The 18,682-nt window shown below is 46.5% G+C and overlaps 1 protein-coding gene across 4 annotated transcripts in view; it reads right to left on the bottom strand.

Annotated features, from left to right (window-relative positions):
- Positions 1–1,097: 1,097 nt before the first annotated feature.
- Positions 1,098–18,682, bottom strand: part of FOCAD (focadhesin) — a 288,437-nt gene continuing 270,852 nt past the window's right edge. For all 4 annotated transcript variants that reach the window (XM_075559987.1, XM_075559990.1, XM_075559989.1 and 1 more), the window contains 7 exons: positions 17,589–17,849; positions 16,848–16,937; positions 11,392–11,569; positions 10,108–10,220; positions 7,970–8,215; positions 3,827–3,902; positions 1,098–1,488 (listed from right to left, as the gene is read on the bottom strand). In XM_075559987.1, the coding sequence (XP_075416102.1) occupies positions 1,415–1,488; positions 3,827–3,902; positions 7,970–8,215; positions 10,108–10,220; positions 11,392–11,569; positions 16,848–16,937; positions 17,589–17,849 (1,038 nt within the window). In that variant the 3' untranslated portion in view covers positions 1,098–1,414. The remainder of the gene's footprint in view (positions 1,489–3,826; positions 3,903–7,969; positions 8,216–10,107; positions 10,221–11,391; positions 11,570–16,847; positions 16,938–17,588; positions 17,850–18,682) is intronic.

Here is an 18,682-nt window from a genome sequence, read left to right as displayed (position 1 = left end):
CAAATTTCAGAGCTGCACACAGCTCTTTGAAAGCGGCTATCACAAAAAGGATGGTTCAAAAGTGAGGTTCAAGGGAAATTGCTTTTATGAATAAATTCACTGTGACTTGCGTCACGTCAGCAAAAACCCAACAGATCAGAATGAAAATGCTGGCTCGTTTCACGTCCTTGTGTAAAATGCAGCACTTGGGGGGTACTGTCCCCTTCATTTGCTTGTCCTCAGGCCATCTGTCCATCCTGATGGCGATAGAGACTTGTACTTTAAAAAAAAAAGGCTGATCACTAGACACTTGGCATTTTTCTCTGCCCAGCATTGCATCCTCTTTCTTCTCCAAGGAAACCCAGACCATGTGGTTTGGGTGGGGCTGCCTCTGCCTCCCTAGCCCCAAGGTCGTCAGAGCGGGGATATGATCCTCTCCAAAACACAAAACCCAACCAAACTCGCTGCCTTGGAGTTGACTCCAGGAGTTGATTCCACAGAGTTGATTCCTTGGAGTTGCCACCAGGGCTCCTAACGACCCATGACCCAGGTCAATTTGAGCACCCCCATCTCCCCGGCCTGGGTGGTGTTCAGACACTCACATGTGTCCTCAGCCTGGCCAGTGACCTTCCCTGTTGTTTCTGCCATACTTATGGGCAAACACTGCCCTGCCCCTGGGGAGCATGTGGTTTCAAGGCTGCTGGCAGCCATCCCGCCAACTCTGTGGAGGGATCCCGAGAGAGAGAAAGCCTGGGAACACCGTTGATTCCTTGGACGCAGCTGTGCCTGACCAGATCTCCCCAGAACAGCTCCTCGGGGGACCACTGTTCTCCTTCGCTGAAGGGGCTCTGGGTTGGGTAACCTTCACCTGCATTCAAGAGAACCCCACCATAAAGAAATGATCGCCACCACTGATGAACCCGCTGCTGCAAATGTCAATGCCGGGCTTTTCATTTAAACATGTCCTGAAGTTACAAGGTAACATTTGATGAGGTTTAGTCTTAAAACGTACCTAACTCACGGAGTTAATGACTAGTCCTAGAGACTCCATGGGAAACCCATTGTTTGGTTTTGCTGGGGAAGCCTTCTGTCATGCCTCCAAGCAAATAAAAGTCACGTACAAGAATTTGCCAGATAAATTTACTGGAATTTAGCAGGGCAGGCAGTTATATAAAAGTTTTCACAAGGAAAAGTTCCTGGTTGGACTGTAGCCCAATAAGAGAAAATTCAAGTTCCCGAGCCAGTCTCCCCTGGCCTGGAAGCTGAAGCAGTGCCTTCTTCTGGTGGCACAGATCAAGGGGTGAGGGAAGTGGCCTCCCCCACGACCCCTAACTCTGCATGTCCCGTCTCAGACGACACTCCGGGAAACAGGCCTTCCATCGCTAGTTGGGCTTTCCTCACCCAGATGAGAAGGACGCGGGCTCTGCACACCCAGTCACCACCCATATGCTCTGCTCCACACGGCTTTCTTCTTAAACTCCGGGAGAACTCTCAGGGACAGGAGGGTAGCTGCAGAAACAAAGAATTCAGCGCCCGGTCGCAGTTACTGGCACTGCACTTATTGAAAGGTCACTTTGGTCAGGAAAGGTATCAGAGGGAACACGATTTTTTCTCACTTGGCTAACCTTAAATACTTAAGGATCCCCATGAGAAATCTTTGGTGGGACTTATGAATAAAATCTTTTTATCGGGGGCTCATACAACTCTTATCACAATCCAGATATACATCAATTGTGTCAAGCACATTTGTACATTCGTCACCCTCATCATTCTCAAAACATTTGCTTTCCACTTAAGTTTGGTGGGATTTTAAGGGCAGAACACTCAATTATAACGGTTGGGGAGGAAAGCTTTTTGTTTTTTTTAAAGTCAAACCACAACCAGTTAATGAGATATTCCGCAGAATTTAAACAAACAAAGCAACTCGCAGCGGGCAGGACTACTAACTTCTATTTGACTGTGTACCCACAATTACCCATCTTTCCTTATTTGCGTGGGTCCCTCAGGGATCAATTAAAAGTAAGAAGGTCCTATGTCATTCTTTATGTAATTTATTATGTATCTTATTTTAGAATATTAACATAAAGATATCGAGGTGTTATTTGAAATATAACAGCGTGAGAGAATGTAGGTAAACCAGAGTTACACAATTGTGTATGATTCTAACAAAACCCTTGGTGACTTAACCAAGTAAACGTACTTTTTTGACCCAAATGACTGTCTTCTCTTCAGTATTGAGACAATACAATTTGGTATAAGTCTGGTTGATTCAGACCATGAAAAATCAATCCAACAATGGATGTATGGATTGTTATAAGAGCTGGAAATGCCCCCAATAAAGTAACTTTTTAAAAAAAGGAAAAATGAGTCCTCATTTCCTAAAGATGATGAACATAGACTATGTGAACAGTGGGCCTATAGGAAGGATCAGGTGGAAGTGTCTGGTCCCGAAATATCAGGATCACCTGAGACACCAGCTGCCCTTCTCACCTGGGGCAGGGAGATGGATGAGAATCAGTAGGTTAAGGAATTCTTGTTCTGTGAAAACTGCACCAAACTGAAAGTCTACTATGCTTCTGCTGTGATTGCTGGATGAATGATGGCACACCGGGGTCCCAGGCCGTTTTCCAGAGGGGACTCTTCAGTGCAGCATCCCACAGCATGTCAGTGGCATCACTTAGGCGCTGAACCTTAAGCTCCAGGACACGGAGCACACGTACAAGCTCTGAGACCAAAGGGCCCATGTCCAAACGTCTTTGCTTTGAGTATGAGTTAACAGAACTTTCATAGAAAGAACCTCCAGATCCTACAGTCATATTTCAACAAAGTGAGTAGAGACTGATTACCAAATACAAACCAAACCCATTGTTCTTGAATCCATGCTGAGCCATAGAGACCTGCAGGACAGAGTGGAATGGCCCATAGGGCTTCCAAGGCTCTACATCTTTAGGGAAGTAGACTACTCTATCTTTCTCTTGCCTTAGCTGCAGGTGGATTCGGACAGCCAACCTTCCAGTTAACAGCTGCACTCTTAGCTGCTTCCTGGGCTCTTTTGAGAATGGTAAAAGACCCACAAAATCATGCACAGGTTTGAAAGCACAAGCAATGTCTGGTTCCCTTGGCAAAATAGTATTGATGCAGTTGTCAATAACTGTATTGATGAAGCCAGGGAAAGAATAAGGTAACCTGCTTTGGGAATAATGCTAAAAATAAGAAGAGTGGTACTCAAATAGTCTATTTGTAAATGATTAGAACTGTGTTAAAATAATACTCATCTACCAAAAACAAAGACAATGAAACCCAACTCACTGCGACAGCGTCTATTCTGACTCATAGTGACCCCACAGGACAAGGTAGAAGTTTCCCTGTGGGTTTCTGAGACGTTACGCTTTAGGGAGTAGAAAGCCTCACCTTTCTTCCATACAGTGACCAGTGGTTTTGAACTGCTTCCCTTGTGGTTAGCAGCCCAACACTTACCTACTATGCCACCCAGGCTCATACACAGAGCAGGCAGATATACTTCTTAAGGGAAAATATTAGAGCTGTCATTGAACAATGGGACCCGGGCTCCTGGCTGCTTCTTCATTTTAGTTTTAAGAATGACCATACTTCTAATTAAAATTACATTTTATAATTATACTAATTTAAAATATTTAAGTTAAATGTAACAACAATGGAACTCTTTTTAATCTGCCTTTCGGGTTCAAACTGCCACCTTGGTGACAGCCCCAGGTTATCTGTCTGACCTTCCCCGAGATGAGCCCTGTCAGGAACGACAGACATGCTGCCATGCAGAACAGACAACTGGAAGGCTTTCCCCTAGGTTGGCAAAATAAGGAAATGGTACCTTTTAACAGATCCTTGGATTTTGCTGAAAGGGTTTCTGCGGGGGCTTCCATGATGTTGAACAGCCAGTCGATGAACTAGAGTGGAGACGGAGAACAGGAAGATCAGCTAGCACCTTGGCCGTAACCCCGAGTGCCGGCGCAGTGTCACCAGCAGCACCGCTCGGAGTGTACAGTGATGCCGAGGCAGGGAGCAGCTGGAAGGGAGGGTCAGATGAGCTGGCAAAGCCAAACTTACTTCCCTTGTTACTTAGCAGGTATTCACGTCTGACCAAAACCTGCTAAAAGCTTTAGAGAACGGGGCTCAGGAGATCTACTGTGAACCATGAGCATCCTTTCTCGCCATCCTGAGCCTCACTTGTCCAAGTCTACTGGCAATGGACAGAAGAGTCAATATTTGAACCTGACTGCAACTGGCTAGGAAGCCCCACCTTCTTTCCTTCGTATCACACTGTCTCCCAAGTGGTTCTGTATTGGCTACATAATAGGGAGAACCATCAGCTGTCTTGGTCTCTAAAATTGAGTGTATGCCTGTACTTCAAAAGAAGAACCACGCAGGAGCTCTCAGACTTCCCAATCTTAACACCTACTATCCAACCAAAGTCGTCTAAAGCCTGTTACCAGTACAATGACAGCCACGTAGACTGATGGAACAGGTTTGAGAACTAGAAATAAATCCATCCACTTATGGACGGTTGATCCAAAAGGTCAAAATCCATGAATGAAGATGAGAAAATTTCTTCAACAAATGTGCTGGCACAAGAGGATATCCATTTGCAAACAAAACAACATCCCAAGATCCGTACCTAGTACCAGACATATAAACTTTCTCGAGATGGATCATGACTGAAATATGAAACCTAAACTATAAAAACCATCACAGAAACCCAGAGGCACACTTTGGTGCCTTGTTTTTGGCACACACGGTCTAACAGACAACTAAATCCTGCACTAAAGGGGGATGAACCAGATGACTCGAATCTCTCACAACTCACACCCTTTGCCCATCATCAGACGTCTCAAAGAGAACACGTAGGTGGGAAAACGTTTTGGCAAGGCCATATCTAAAGAGTAGCTAATCTCTGTGATTTGTAGAAAACTTGTATAACTCAACAACAGAAAGATAAGTACAACTTAAAAATAGGTAGATGATGTGAATAGATACTTTATCAAGGACATCAGCCACCCCACAGAAAAAAAATCTAGCCATTAGAGAGATACAAATCAAAACTATAACAAGAAATCACCTCACTTCAATAGCAATGGCATTAAAAAGTTTCAAATAAACAAAGTGACAATCACAATGCTGGTGAGGTTGGGGCAGTGGGGATTTGAATTCCCATACACTGATGGTGGGAATGTAAAATGGCACAACCATTGCGGTGAAGACATTTCCTAAAAAAACTAGAGAGGTTCCACATGCCCCAGTAATCCCACTCACGGGTACACATATCCCAGAAAAACAACAACTGTGGTCGGAATAGATATCTGCACACCCTTGTTCGTTTAGAATTATTCACAATGGCAGAAAAGATGAAAACACACAGTGTGCATCAGTGGATGAGTGGATAAGCAAACTAGGGTGCAGACACACAACGAAATACCAGACACTGTTAAAGAACAATGACAATGATCTGTTGAGCAACCCACAACGCGGATCAATCTGGACGACCTGCGGTTGATTAAAATGCGTCAACCACAGAAGCGCAAATATTGTATGACCCCAGTGTTTTAAAAAGTCAAGAAAGAGTTACACACAGAATGGTTGCCAGGGAAAGGGGACATTGGAGGGAACATCACTAGGGAGTAGACACAGAGCTGACGAAGGGAAAGACCATGCAGTAAGAGGGAGACCAGCACAACATAATCAAGGCATAGATTGAGAGGTACATAAGAGTCGAGGGCAATAACGGTAAATACATGCAAGCATAATCCTGCAATAACAGCAATAACAAGTGGATATAGACACGTAAACCATAGGCGGATACATGGATAAGCAAGCTAAACAGGCATGTGACAGATAACAGGAATACACAAGTGTGTGTGTAATACGTTTGGTAGAACATGTTTATAAATATGTTCTACCATATAATATAAAATATATTTGTATGTGCTGGAAAGACATCCGTGGATATAGAGGATTCAGGGGCCAGGTTATGCAAACTTCTTAGCTATAAGCTATAATTCAGTCCATGAGGGACAGAGTCACTGTGCTGGGGCGCTGAGGACCATGGTCTCAGAGGTCATGTAGGTCAATTGGCTTAACAGTCTATAGAAACAATGTTCAACACCTGATTGTCACGTGTAGCAGCTGGGGTCTGGAAACTTGTGAGTGGGCATCTAAGATGCAACTACTGGTCTCTCCCTGTGTCTGGAAGTAATGAGGGAAGGAAACAAGACTCAAGGATACCATTTAGTCCAAGGACAGATGGACCACATGAACCTCAGTGTGCACAGAAGAACTGGATAGCGCACAGCTACCACTACCGACTGTTCGAAGCACAATCACAGTGGAAGGTTGGACCCACTGCTGTGAGTCACCAGGGACTCCCAGCGACTACACAGGACAAAGGAGACCTGCTCCCTAGGACTTCCGGACTATCGGTCTTTACAGAAACAGACAGCCTCATCTTTCTTCTATGGATTCAAGTTCCAGACCTTTCAGTTGGCAGGCAGTGCTGGGCCCCAAGGTCCCCTTTGGGCCCTGGACAGAGTGGAAGTACTATGTAGAATAAAATTTTACATCATACAAAAGACCAGACTTACTGGTCATATGGAGCCTGCTGGAATTCTTTAGACTACAACCCTTAGATATTCTTCAAACCTGAACTGAAGCCACTTCTGGGATCACCTTTCACCCAGACAACAGACAGGCCGGTGACGGGAACAATGGCACCCACGAGGAACGCGCTATCCAGAACAGCCAGCCTCCCGAGAACAAAGGGACAGCATTGTCATCAGCAGCAAGTTCAGCAGGCAGGAAGGGGACGGAGAAGGGGTGAACGGAAAGGAGGAATGTTGTCCCATAGATACAATGCGTACAAATTATTGTACCGAACATGACTTCGTTCTATGAATGTCCACCTAGACCACAATAGGATATTAAGAGTGTTCACATTTATGAATAAGTCACAAAAAGTTATTTTAAGGGTTTCAACCTATAAAACACCAACTGTTATCAAATGAGACGCCAAAAAGAACCTTCTAATCGATGGCACTCACTACAAGTCAGCCACATGATGGGAGTCACCATATTTTAATGGGCATAACAGGACCCCGGAGAAGCTTAATATTAACAGTCTACAGTATGGACTTCCCTGAGGGCAGAGGTGATGCCCGTAGGATTTTAAAAAATCTTCTGACATTCTGCACAGGCCACAGGCTTGCTGGGCACTTGCAGTAACACGTCCGTGGGATGGAACAGATTGGAGAAGGTGATGTGCCAGCTCAGACTTCCCTGACCCTCCAACTCATGCTCTGCCATCAGTCAATGCTGACTCACTGCTAGCTCCTCTCTGTGGGCTTCCAAGGCTGTAAACTGTTTGGGGGAGTAGAAATTCCAGTCTTTCTCCTGAGGAGATGCTGGTGGTTTTGAAATGCTGACAATATGGACTACATGTAGCCAAACACCCAACCCGTAACCACTACACTACGAGGGCTTCATCACCTTGAACAGGGTGATTCGATTTTCCAGGCATCGCTGATTGTCTTCTTTCTTAGCTCATCCCCACTACAGCCTACTTATCACATCAGCTTGCCATCTTGAATTTGTCTTCCTGTCTGTCTGTAATCTGAGACATCGAGCTTTCTTTTCTTTTCTTTTTTTTTTGATATTGAGCTTTCTGAGACTTACTCCCGTGCTTAGCCTCAGGATCAAGAACACACGCCACCTTCAACAGAGGAATGCGGGTGTTGGCTTTTCTCTCTGCCTTGCCCCAACGTAAGCAAGTAGCTGATGATGGCACCATTGTTTTCAATTAGCAGTTAGTTAGAGGGAGCCTGGGCCAGCCTCAATCCCCAAGGGCTGATTCTGGCTGAAATCCGGAGCCAAGTGTCCCAGCCTCTGTTGTGGCTCATGGTTCACTTAAAGACTAACTCTGTTCTGTAGCAGAAATGCCCAGAGTGCAGGTGGCTGCCAGCCTCACCTTCTGAGTCTGCTCCTTCCATGGGTCCTTCTGCAGCAGAAGAAGCATGCTGCTGGGAAGCAGAGTGTGCACCTCCTCCAGCATGACCCTGTGCATGGGACTCCTGCCCAGGAGGCTGGGTGCTGACCCAGCTGAGCCAACGTGCCATGGCAGCCAGCTGGCACTAAGGCCAAGGAGGAGAGGGGCCGCATGGTCTGCCCATGCAATCACTATTGCTGCGAATATCAGCAACCAGAAGTCCAGAGCCTACAATGAAATGAGAAACAGTTACTCACATGTCTCACCGATTCAGTGACACACATTCACACACACACAGTTATGAGGTGATGCTGTCCTGGCCCTCACCCGCCCCCACCTCTTCCCACTACCTAGCCCAAGAGGACTGCCATGAACAGCAAACTGAATTTCCCAACTCCATCCAGAGACATCTTAGCGCTTTAGGGGCTACTGGGGTGGCCCTCTTATGAAGGCCAGGGCCCAAGAATCTCATTATTATTGCTCCACCATTTCAGCAGAAGCAAACTTTGCTCAATTCCTGCTCACATCGAGATCCAAGCACCCCTCTGCTTCGAAAGACATTAAGAAACTAAGAGGGACACGAACAGAAATACTTAGATGTTATGTGGGGGCGATGGATTCTGAGAAATAGGAATATAGCCTGCTCCATTTTGTTTTGGAAATTTTAACCATTTTTAAGGGTACAATTGTGTCACCAATTACATTCACCATGGCAAGCGACCATCACCACTGGCCATTCCAGAGGCTTGAGAGCCTCCCACACCCTCAGCACCTTTTCAGCGGTCCTTGCCCTCCTTCTCCCCTCGCTCATTATCAGCTTTTGTCCCCGGGCGCTGACATATTTTACACACTTCGTTGATGTGGACCATGCAAGCTCTCGGTTCTTTGGTGTCTGACAAAGTTCACTCAGAGCCTGATTCCATTTGTGAACAAAAATGGGCTCCTCCGTAAGACATTTAACTTTCCATTTAACTATCCATTGAGGTGATAGACTAATTTAGAATCATATGGAAATGGGGGGTAGGGGTCTCCTCTGCCTTATTGGATTAAGAACGAAACAACCCATTGCTCTCAAGTCAATTCTGACTCGTTGTGACCCTAAGTGACAGAGTGAAACTGCCACAGAGGGGTTCTGAAGCTGGCTGGACTCTTGCTGGGACTAGATCGCCACGTCTTTCCCCCGTGGAGCTGCTGGAGTTCAGTCTTCAGACTTCTCCCTCAGCAACTGCATGCTCTAACCACTCCACCCAGTGGTCTGTTGCCGGATCACTGGGGCTGAAATTCTACTTTTTTCTGCTTTTCTGTATTCTATACAATTTTAAAGGTACAGTGTGTTGGAAAACAGATGGACACTTGGGGAAGCAACAGGGGGGAAAAAAGAACACGCTACTTATGATAAATTCAAAAATGAAGAAAAAATATATTTACAGGAAAAATAAATAAAATTCAAAAGTACTCCTCAATCTCTTAAAAGTCCTAAATTCATTCCCTAAATTTTCAGAAAGACACAGGATTCTTCCTGAAAGCCAGGCAGAATTCCAAACAACAGTCCTGGTTAGGCAGATTCTAACCCAGCCCGTACAGAGGACATGCAAGACAGGAGCCTGGAGAAAATCCCCATCTCCTGCCAAGAAGTGCCCCGTGGACACTGAGGGCAGGAAAGTGAGGACGCGTGGAGTGGGGCAGTCTTCTGCCCTTTTCTTTGTCATCTCACTCAGTAGATGTTAGTCTTTCGGACCCTTAACTGGTGTGATCAGTTAACCTCCAATAAATACACGTGTGCCTGTAAGTGGGGATACATAACCAGATTCTCTGCACATACCTCAGGAACCCCTTTGGGGATAGTGCCTCTGTATTCCCAGATATTTTAGGGGTTCCAGCCAAAGAATACAGCATCCCTCCCCCTCTTCACTAGTCTTCTGTAGCCAAAGAACCTGTCTCGTTGGACTGCGTCCGCGCACAGCCCGCGGCGTCCCCGGAGCATGCAGGGGACACCTGTTTCTTGGTGGACTCAGAGCTGGTACCAGTGTTGCTCAAAACTGAAGGCAAGGAGAGGAGGATGCAGCACCCTTTCTGCTCGTGAACGCATGCGTCTACATTTGGAGGACGCGGCAGCTTACTCTGATAGACGGTGCCTCTTCCACGGTCACATTTTGAACAGCTGTCGACTGGTAAGCCACATTTCTGATATAGCCCATCATGTCCAAGAGCCACTCCATTCTCACCAGCACCCCTGAAATGAAAAGAGCCCTTTCTTACCACCACATCTCCCCCATGCGTACCAAAAGGTTTTCATTCATCAGCGGGATCACATCTGGATGCTTAGGCAAAAACCCTTGTGCTTCTTTTTTATTGTGCTAAATATATATGCAGTACAGAGTGACTGCTTCGGTGCTTTCGCACGGCCATGGCCCGGGTAATGGAAGCAGAAACTGTGGGAGGGATTCCACGGCAGCTCACGCCCTCCGTCCTGGAGCACCCGAGCCAGGCAACTGCATGTGAGAGGCCGTCTGCTGCCAACAGGTGAGAGTCGGCTGGTCTTTAGTTTCACTCGTTTGCTTTGGGTAAGCAGCCCACTTCTCACAGGTGCACTTTTTAGTGGGCAGGCAGGCCCTCACTCAGGCACCACATCTCAGCTACCCTAGAGGAGCCATCACGTTTCCTGTACAATCTTGAAAAGAGTATTACAATCAACTCAGGAGCCATCAGAGAAAATGGGGCCTAGAAACTGAAGTCGTTTGTCTAGGGTCAAAGTTCGTCTAGGGTCTAGGGCCACTGCTGGTTCCCCTGAGTTAAATGCGGATCCCGGAACCTGAATACAGACTTGAGAAGTTACCGACATGACCAAGGAGGTGGGGGAGAAGCACAGAGCTCCTGCTCCAGGGGTTAATGCAATGTCAAAAACGGTCTCGAAATTGCACCAGGGAATTCAGTGGAGGGCTTCGGGCTTGGAGCCTCGAGTTTGCAGAGAGCGGTGGGGTGGCTACATGTTTCTCTCCTCGGCCCTGAGAGGGTCTGCATAGAATCGGTAGTGCTTAATTTCACTGTTGCTATTTTTGGTTGGTTCATCAATTGACCACACAAAATGCTACCCAATCCTCCCAAGGTTCAGACAGCATCAGCCTACTGGGGAAGCCGCAGGAAAGTCGGCAGAAGTAATTTTCAGACTTGTCTGAGAGGGCCTGAAGGGTCATGTGCAGTATGACAAAGTGGCCGAGGGGCGCTGTAATTGCTCACGCCCACAAGGTGCTCCTCCGTATCTAGGGCGGGAAGGCTCAGCCTGGGCAGCCCGGGCCAAACAGGCTTTCTCCAAGAAGCTCGCTTTGAAGTCCAGAAGAAGACAACTGACAAGGGCGGGCAGGCGGCAAGCATGTCTGATTCATGCATGCACAGGCGGGTCTCACCCGTGCTGGCGTGGCTCCCGATCCGTGCCTGGTACACGCTGTGCAGGATCATCCAGGCCAGCGTCTGCCTCTCTGGGTGCTGCGCAGCCGCAATCAGGACATCGGTCAGATGCATCAAGGGGAGCCGGCCTTGGGAGATCAAGTACAGCTGGACAAAGGTGGCTTTTTCAATGTTTCTCTGCAAAACAGGCCAGTTATTCGGTTAGTATAATTGGAAGTGGCTCCAGAGCTCCGAGGGCATTTTGAATGCCAGCACTGTGCATTTCCTGTAGCAAGTGACCTATGTGCCTATGTTTCATAGCAACATGCCTACTCACAGAGTGCGCTGTAGCTTCACCTCCACGTTTTTCACACGATACATACATGTGCTGAGGTGTTAGCTGGAGAGGATGTGGATGAAATCAGATGCATGTTCCATCTAGTCGGTCCTGATGTGCAAGGGCAGCGCAGGACCTCCCCACAGGGCTTCCAAGGCCATAGATCTTTACAGAAGTAGACTCCCACATCTCTCTCCTGGGGAATGACTGGTGGGTTCAAACTGCCAGCTCCTTAACAGTCCGCCTAGAGCTTTCAACCACTGTGCCACAAGGCTCCGTGGTGGTTTTTGGTGAGTGTGTACAGACAGTAACAGCAATGATAGGGAATGAATGGAAGACTGTGTGCCAGGCACCCATCCCAGCCCAAGCATTAACTGCCATCCCCGAAGTCTGCTGGACTGTCCTCGGGTTGACGCTCAAGCCCATTCTAGAAGGATCTGTGAGGTCAAATGGTTTTTAGAAAGTGCTCAACCATTCTCTAGTCCAGCCTTTTCCACTCTGATCACATTTGCACTTGAGTGTAAAGTCAAAGGTGGGCGGAACTGCCGGCCCCTTTGCATGATCAAGTCATGGCACCACAAGGTACCAACATCTCTGGCGAAGCAAAACAAAGCAAATGAGCTTCTCAGAAAATACTCTCGATGAAGCAGTAAGATGATTGAGTTCATTACCCATCTACCCTGAGTGTGCACCTTTTGGACATTCCAGGTGATAACATGGGCAGTGCACACATGGGCATCTGCTCCACTTCACGCACAGGGCTGCCTCCAGGAGGAACACCTGTGTGGTTTAGTTGTTGGCAGGAATAGCCATCCTTTTCATGGAGTATCAGCTATCCGACAAGATGACCGATCTGCCATGGTTGCTCCAACTGGGTGTCTGACAGGTCATTTCCTTAAAGCCGCGTGAAGTGAGCCCACAGCTTCAAGACAAGTAACTAATCGTACTTGTTGCCAAGGATAAAAATCCCAGCTTTGAAGCAAAAAGAAAAAAAAAGCACTTTGGAAAACTGCTATTATTATGAAGCTTAGGAGCCCGTTGACACAGTGGTTTCAGAGCATAGTTACTAACCAGAAGATCGGTCCCTTGGACCCATTGGCTGCTCTGCAGGAGAGAGACGTGGCCATCTGGTTCACAAAGACTACAGCCCTGGGACCCGATGGGGTCGCTGACAGTGAGTACTGACTTTACTGCATGCATTGGGGTTTTTTGGTTTACCAGGAGTTTGGCAGTTTTTCAGTAGTAAAAGCCTTTTCTGATAATCTTGCCAGTAAAGTTAGCAAAGATGACATTTTATTACAGAATAATGAACTATGAAAGCGTATAGAATAGCTTCAAAATTCAGTGACCCAGTATTTCCCAAAGGACCAATGTGTGACCTTAAAAACCATGCCTGGCCAACAACATGCCAGCCAAAGTGTAAGACCCCCTCCCTCATGAACTCTTGATAATTTATAAATTATTCTTATTTTGCATGTCTTACACTGTCTGACATTTCCCTTCACCTATTTTTCTGTTGTCTGTGCCTCAGGGAAAGGGTTATATGTAGATCTGTGTGATAGATTCTCCCCTTCTACAACACCTTTCCCTTACCCTCCTGGTATCACTACTCTCAATATTGATCCTGAGGGGATTATCTGTCCTGGATTCCCTGTGTTCCCAGCTCTTATCTGTACCAGTGTACATCATCTGTTCTAGCCAGATTTGTATGGTATAGAACTGGGATCATGATAGTTGGGTGTAGGAAGCATTAAAGAACCAAAGGAAAGTTGTATGTCCATCGTTGCTATACTGCACCCTGACTGTAAGGGGATGTCCAGTTGCCTACAGATGGGTTTTGGGTGTCCATGCCACACTCCCTATTCACAATGATATGATTTTTTGTTCTTTGATGCCTGATACCTGATCCCATCGACACCTTGTGATCACACAGGCTGGTGTGCTTCTTCCATGTGGGCTTTGTTGCTTCTCAGCTAGATGGTCCCATGTTTGTCTTCAAACCTTTAAGAACCCAGACACTGTATCTTTTGATGGCCCAGCTTTCTTCACCACATTTGCTTATGCACCTGCATTGTCTTCAGTGATTGTGTAGGGAAGGTGAGCATCATGGAATGCCAATTTAATAGAACAAAGTGTTCTTGCATTGAGGGAGTACTTGAGTAGAGGCCCAATGTCCATCTGCTATCTTAAGACTAAACCTGTAAATAGATGCACATAGATCTATTTCCCCATTGTCATAAAAATATATTTATATATGTATATGCCTGTATTTAGACCTCTATACATGCCCTTTGCCTCCTAGTTCTTTCCTCTTGTTCCACAATCATGTTCAGCTTTCATTGGTATTTCATTTGGGTGTTTTGGTTACACTACCCTACCAGGCCTCCTATACCCTCCTCCCCATCGATTTTGGATCACTTGTTCCCTTGTCCCTGGGTTTATTAACACCCACTTCCTTCCCCCCCCCTCTCCCATGTCCCCCCAGAACTGTCGGTCTAGTTGCTTTCTCCTCCACATTGTTTATCCTGCCTATCTTATCTAGCTAGACCTGCAGAGATAATAATAAGCACAAAAAACAAGACAGAGCAAAACAAAGCAACAAAAGAAAATAAAACAACAACAAAAAAATCAATGACAATAAAAGAAAATCCTGTAAACTGTTCCAGGTCTGTTTGTTGGTGTTTAGGAGTGTGTTCACGTCAAATCTGACTGGGTGTCACACCTGGCCTCAAAGTCTATTTTCGGTATTCCCTCTGGACTTCCGTACTCTGCTCCCCTTGCTGTTCTGTTGCACACCCTTAGTGCATATGTTGTTTTGTAGTCAGAATCAATATAGTCTTGCCATGAGTCATAGTAGCCTCAATGCTAGTGAGATTGGAGAGGTTTTCTAAGCCAGTATCAAAGAAGGAGATTGAGTGGAGCAGCAGCAGTGACAACTCGGTTGTCCCTTATTCAACCAGACACGAGAGAGCTTTAAAACAACCTGGGACCATTTGCCTTCAATCTAGTACTTTTTGTGTGTGTGTGGTAATTTTCTTATGTGATCATATAAAGGGTTAATTCTTATATTAGATTTTGGGGGGTTTTAGTTCTAGTATGGTAAATATTAACAGACATATGGCACCTATCTCTTTTTAAAAACACTTAAGTTGTTCTAAGACCCCAACGCTTGGACACTATAGGTAACCACCATGTGGCTCTCACACTAACTCTATGGGGTAAATGGGCTGCTATCATCCCTCCCGTCCCGGTGGGGAAACTGAAGCAGGAAAGCTACGAGCTTCGCAGAAAGTCACAAAGCTCAAGGTGGCAGAGCAAGGATGGGAACCTAACGAGTCTAAGCTCCTCACCACTACTTTATTCTGACCTCAATTCTCCACATACCCCCACCCCCACCCCTGGGACCTCTTTATGAACCCTTGAATAGGACACAGATAAATCATCTGGATGAGGGAGACCATCACCACGAGGCCATGGTAGTGTCATGGCCAAGTGGCTAATTATTTAAAACAACACCAACAACAAAGACTCACTGCCATCAAGTCGATTCTCAGTCACTGCAATCCTTTAGGACAGGGTAGAACTGCCCCTGTGGCTTTATTTTTTTAAGATAAATAAATCATTTTACTGGAGGCTCCTACAGCTCTTACAACAATCCATATATCAATTGTATCAAGTCCATTTGTACATATGTTGCCTTCATCATTCTCAAAATATTTTCTTTCTGTTTGAGCCCTTGGTATCAGCTCCTCTTTTTTTTCCCTGCCTCCCCTACTTTCCCACCCACATGGACCCCTGATAAATTATAAATTATTGTTATTTTCATATCCTACTGTCTCCCTTTGTCCACATGTTTATTGTTTGTCACCCTAGGGAGGAGGTGGAATTGTGTGTCATTGTAGTTGGTTTCCTGTTTCTCCCCCTGTTCCCCTCATGGTATCACTACTCCCATTGCTGTTCCTCAGAGGTTCATCTGTCCTGGATTCCATGTGTTGAGAGCTCTTATCTATACCAGTGTATGTGCTCTGGTCTGGCCAGATTTGTCAAGTAGAACTGGGGTCATGATAGTGGGGAAGAGGAAGCATTATAGAACTAGAGGAATGATGTGTGTTCCATAGGTGCTGTGCTGCCCCTTGCCTGTCTCGCTCTCTCCTGTGACCCTTCTGTGAGGGAATGTCCAATATCTACAGATGGGCTTTGGGTCTCCACTCCATCCTCCATCATTTGCATCTTACCTCAATTCTTTCCAGAAATGAGTAAGTGACTCTGACGTCGGCAGAGCACACTAGCTCACTGGGGCTATCGGACATTCTCTATGGCACCTTAGGAACCCATGCGAATGTCTCACGGCTAGCAAACAGTTGTGGAAGCAGACTGCCGGGCCTTTCTCTCACAGAGCCCAATGGGGGTCTACCCGCCAGCCTTCAGTTAGCGGCCAAGTGCTTAACCACTGCACCCCCAGGGCTCCTTTGCTAAAACATTGGACGGCTGGATTTAGGAGCCTTGGCAGTGAGGCTCCAGAGTCCATTTCTGAAACTATCCTGTTGCACTTCATATGCAGAGAGACTATTTATGCTTTGCCTATGCCAGAAAGTTCTTTGGTCATAATATGCCCATTCCAGTGGCTTTTGTACTGAAGATGAGCTTTCTGCTTATTTTTGCCCATAAAAATCTGTTACCCACAAGTCAACTCTGGCTCCTGGTGGCACACATAGAGTGAGTGTGTGATAGGTTTGTCCTCCATCAGGCTTTTAAGGGCTGATTTTTCACAAGTACAATGCCAGGCCTTTCTTACAAGATACCTCCAGGTGGGTTAGAATTTCCAACCTTTGGCTAACAGCTGAGAATGTTAACCATTTCCATTACCAAGAACTTATTTCCTTCTGCCCACCTCCCCACAGGTGGCCCTAAAGTGTTCTCGCCAAAGAGGAGAAAATGAGTCCATGTATGTCTCCATCCACACCACATGTATTAGCTTACTATTACTAGCCAGGCACTAGCAGCCAACGGAAAGGTGGGTTCCCGAAATTGATGACAAATAAGTATGAAGTCAAAATGGTACTGAAATTATTCCTTCAATTGTAAATCTTACGAGAGAGAGAGAGAGAGAGAGAGAGAGAGAGAGAGAGAGACTATTACCTTAGTGATCTGGACTACTCGCCGGGCGTCATCATCTGTCATTTCCGAGAGGCATTTCGCCACACTGATGTACAGCTCTATATCATTTCTCTGGGAAAGGAAGTCCCAAGCATGTCAAAATACATCATACGAGAGCATGTCAATTCTCAATGTCTGGCCAAACTATTAGATTTCTTTCCATGAACCCAGCTAATGACATTTCTATTTTAGCCAAACAACAACATACGATCACTTTTTGTGATTTCAATATCTCTCTCCTGTAACTTTATATATTTGTTTGACTGTGAACGTGACACCCCCCCACCCCCCGGGCTTATTCTGCCATCCAAATGGATGTGTGTCTCTTTGGAAAGCTGTGGTTTGTAGGCCTGCAGCTGGGGAGGGGCAGGCGGAGCACGCAATCGCTGGACATGCGCAGCATGATGACTGTAGGTCAGGGCTTCTCCCGGTACGAAGTGCCCGGGTTCTACAGGCACTTGATACAAAGCCTGACTACACATTTCGTGGTGCAGCCCTGGCTGAACTGCTTCTGAGCTGGCTCAGAACTTTGGTTCTGGATACGCAACCTCAGTGTAGACCTTGGAAGCAAATGCACTCCCAAGGGAAGAATGTGGTCGTTTCTTTTTGACCTTCCCACCCACATTCTAAACACACACACCACCCTGCTCTGCCAGAAGGGCTTTTAAACAAATCCCAAACACAAACTGTCAGGAATGTAAATATATATCTATTTCCCCTCACCTGAATCTTATTTGGCAGAAGGGCAAAAATCTTCCCCACAGTGTCGCAGAGCAGACTCCAGAGGTGTTGGGTCGGGCTGGGAAGTTTCATGGCCTGGCTCAGACCCTGTAGGGCCGCCTGGCATAACTCAGCGCCAGGAATGGAAGGAGCAGATTGAAAAACTGCTACCATTAAGTTTTCAACAAAAGCCTGGGCCTGTTCCTCAGCGACATGTTTCATCCAGAGAGGTGCAGACACCAAGAGGTATTTCTTGGTATTCAGCTAGAGGCAAAACAGAAGAGGTCAGATGTAAACAGGCAAGTCCAGGTTGCAGCGCTCAAAACCTGCAGGTCATCACTGGGCTTGAAGGTCACGGAGAAATAAGCACTTCAGGCTTCTCCATCTCGTTCTGGTCCAATAGGTTGCCAATGCCCACAAATTTTTGTTGCTGTAGTTACTGCCGATCCACACCAGGGTGACTCATGTGCATGTATGCTACCTGCCAATCCATCTGTGAACTACTCAGCGTAAACCTTGCCGCTTTTCAGTGAGAGAAGGAAACGCTATTTCTGCAGGTAGGTGAGAGTTGGCATTCAGTTTTGAAAGGTCACCCTCCGTGGCATGAAACGCTCTGAAGGGCCCAGGCTCGGCGGTGCTGGAAAGCTAGTGCTACTCTGCTAATCCGATGCCCACCAGCCCCCAAACTGCTGGGAGAAAGACAGCCTACAGTCTCCAGCACTCCCCGGGGTGGTTCTCCCTCGTCCTCGAGGGTCGCTATGAGTCGGCATGGACCAGACAATGAGCTCCGCAAGTGTGCTTAGATAATTGGCTGCTTGGTTAATCAGCAAGCACACTAAGGAAGAACAGTCCATTTTAAGAGCTTTGAATAATCCAGCCTTGGCTAAGGCTTCACAGACCACACTCTGGCACGGTGGCGCTGTTGGGAAAGCACTGGGTTGATAACCACAGGGTTAGTGGTTCAAAGCCTCCAACAGCTCAGCAGGAGAAAAATAAGGATTCTGCAAATGTAATTATTTCATCTCAGAAACACTCTGTAGGGTCAATCTGAGAATCACGGGCCAGTGATAGAGCAACGTAAAGATGATTGCTGGCAA

Source organism: Tenrec ecaudatus, chromosome 10 (assembly GCF_050624435.1).
Source record: "Tenrec ecaudatus isolate mTenEca1 chromosome 10, mTenEca1.hap1, whole genome shotgun sequence".
Lineage (NCBI taxonomy): Eukaryota > Metazoa > Chordata > Mammalia > Afrosoricida > Tenrecidae > Tenrec > Tenrec ecaudatus.
Note: the sequence above shows the minus strand (reverse complement) of the source record. Positions and strands in the feature narration are given on the sequence as shown.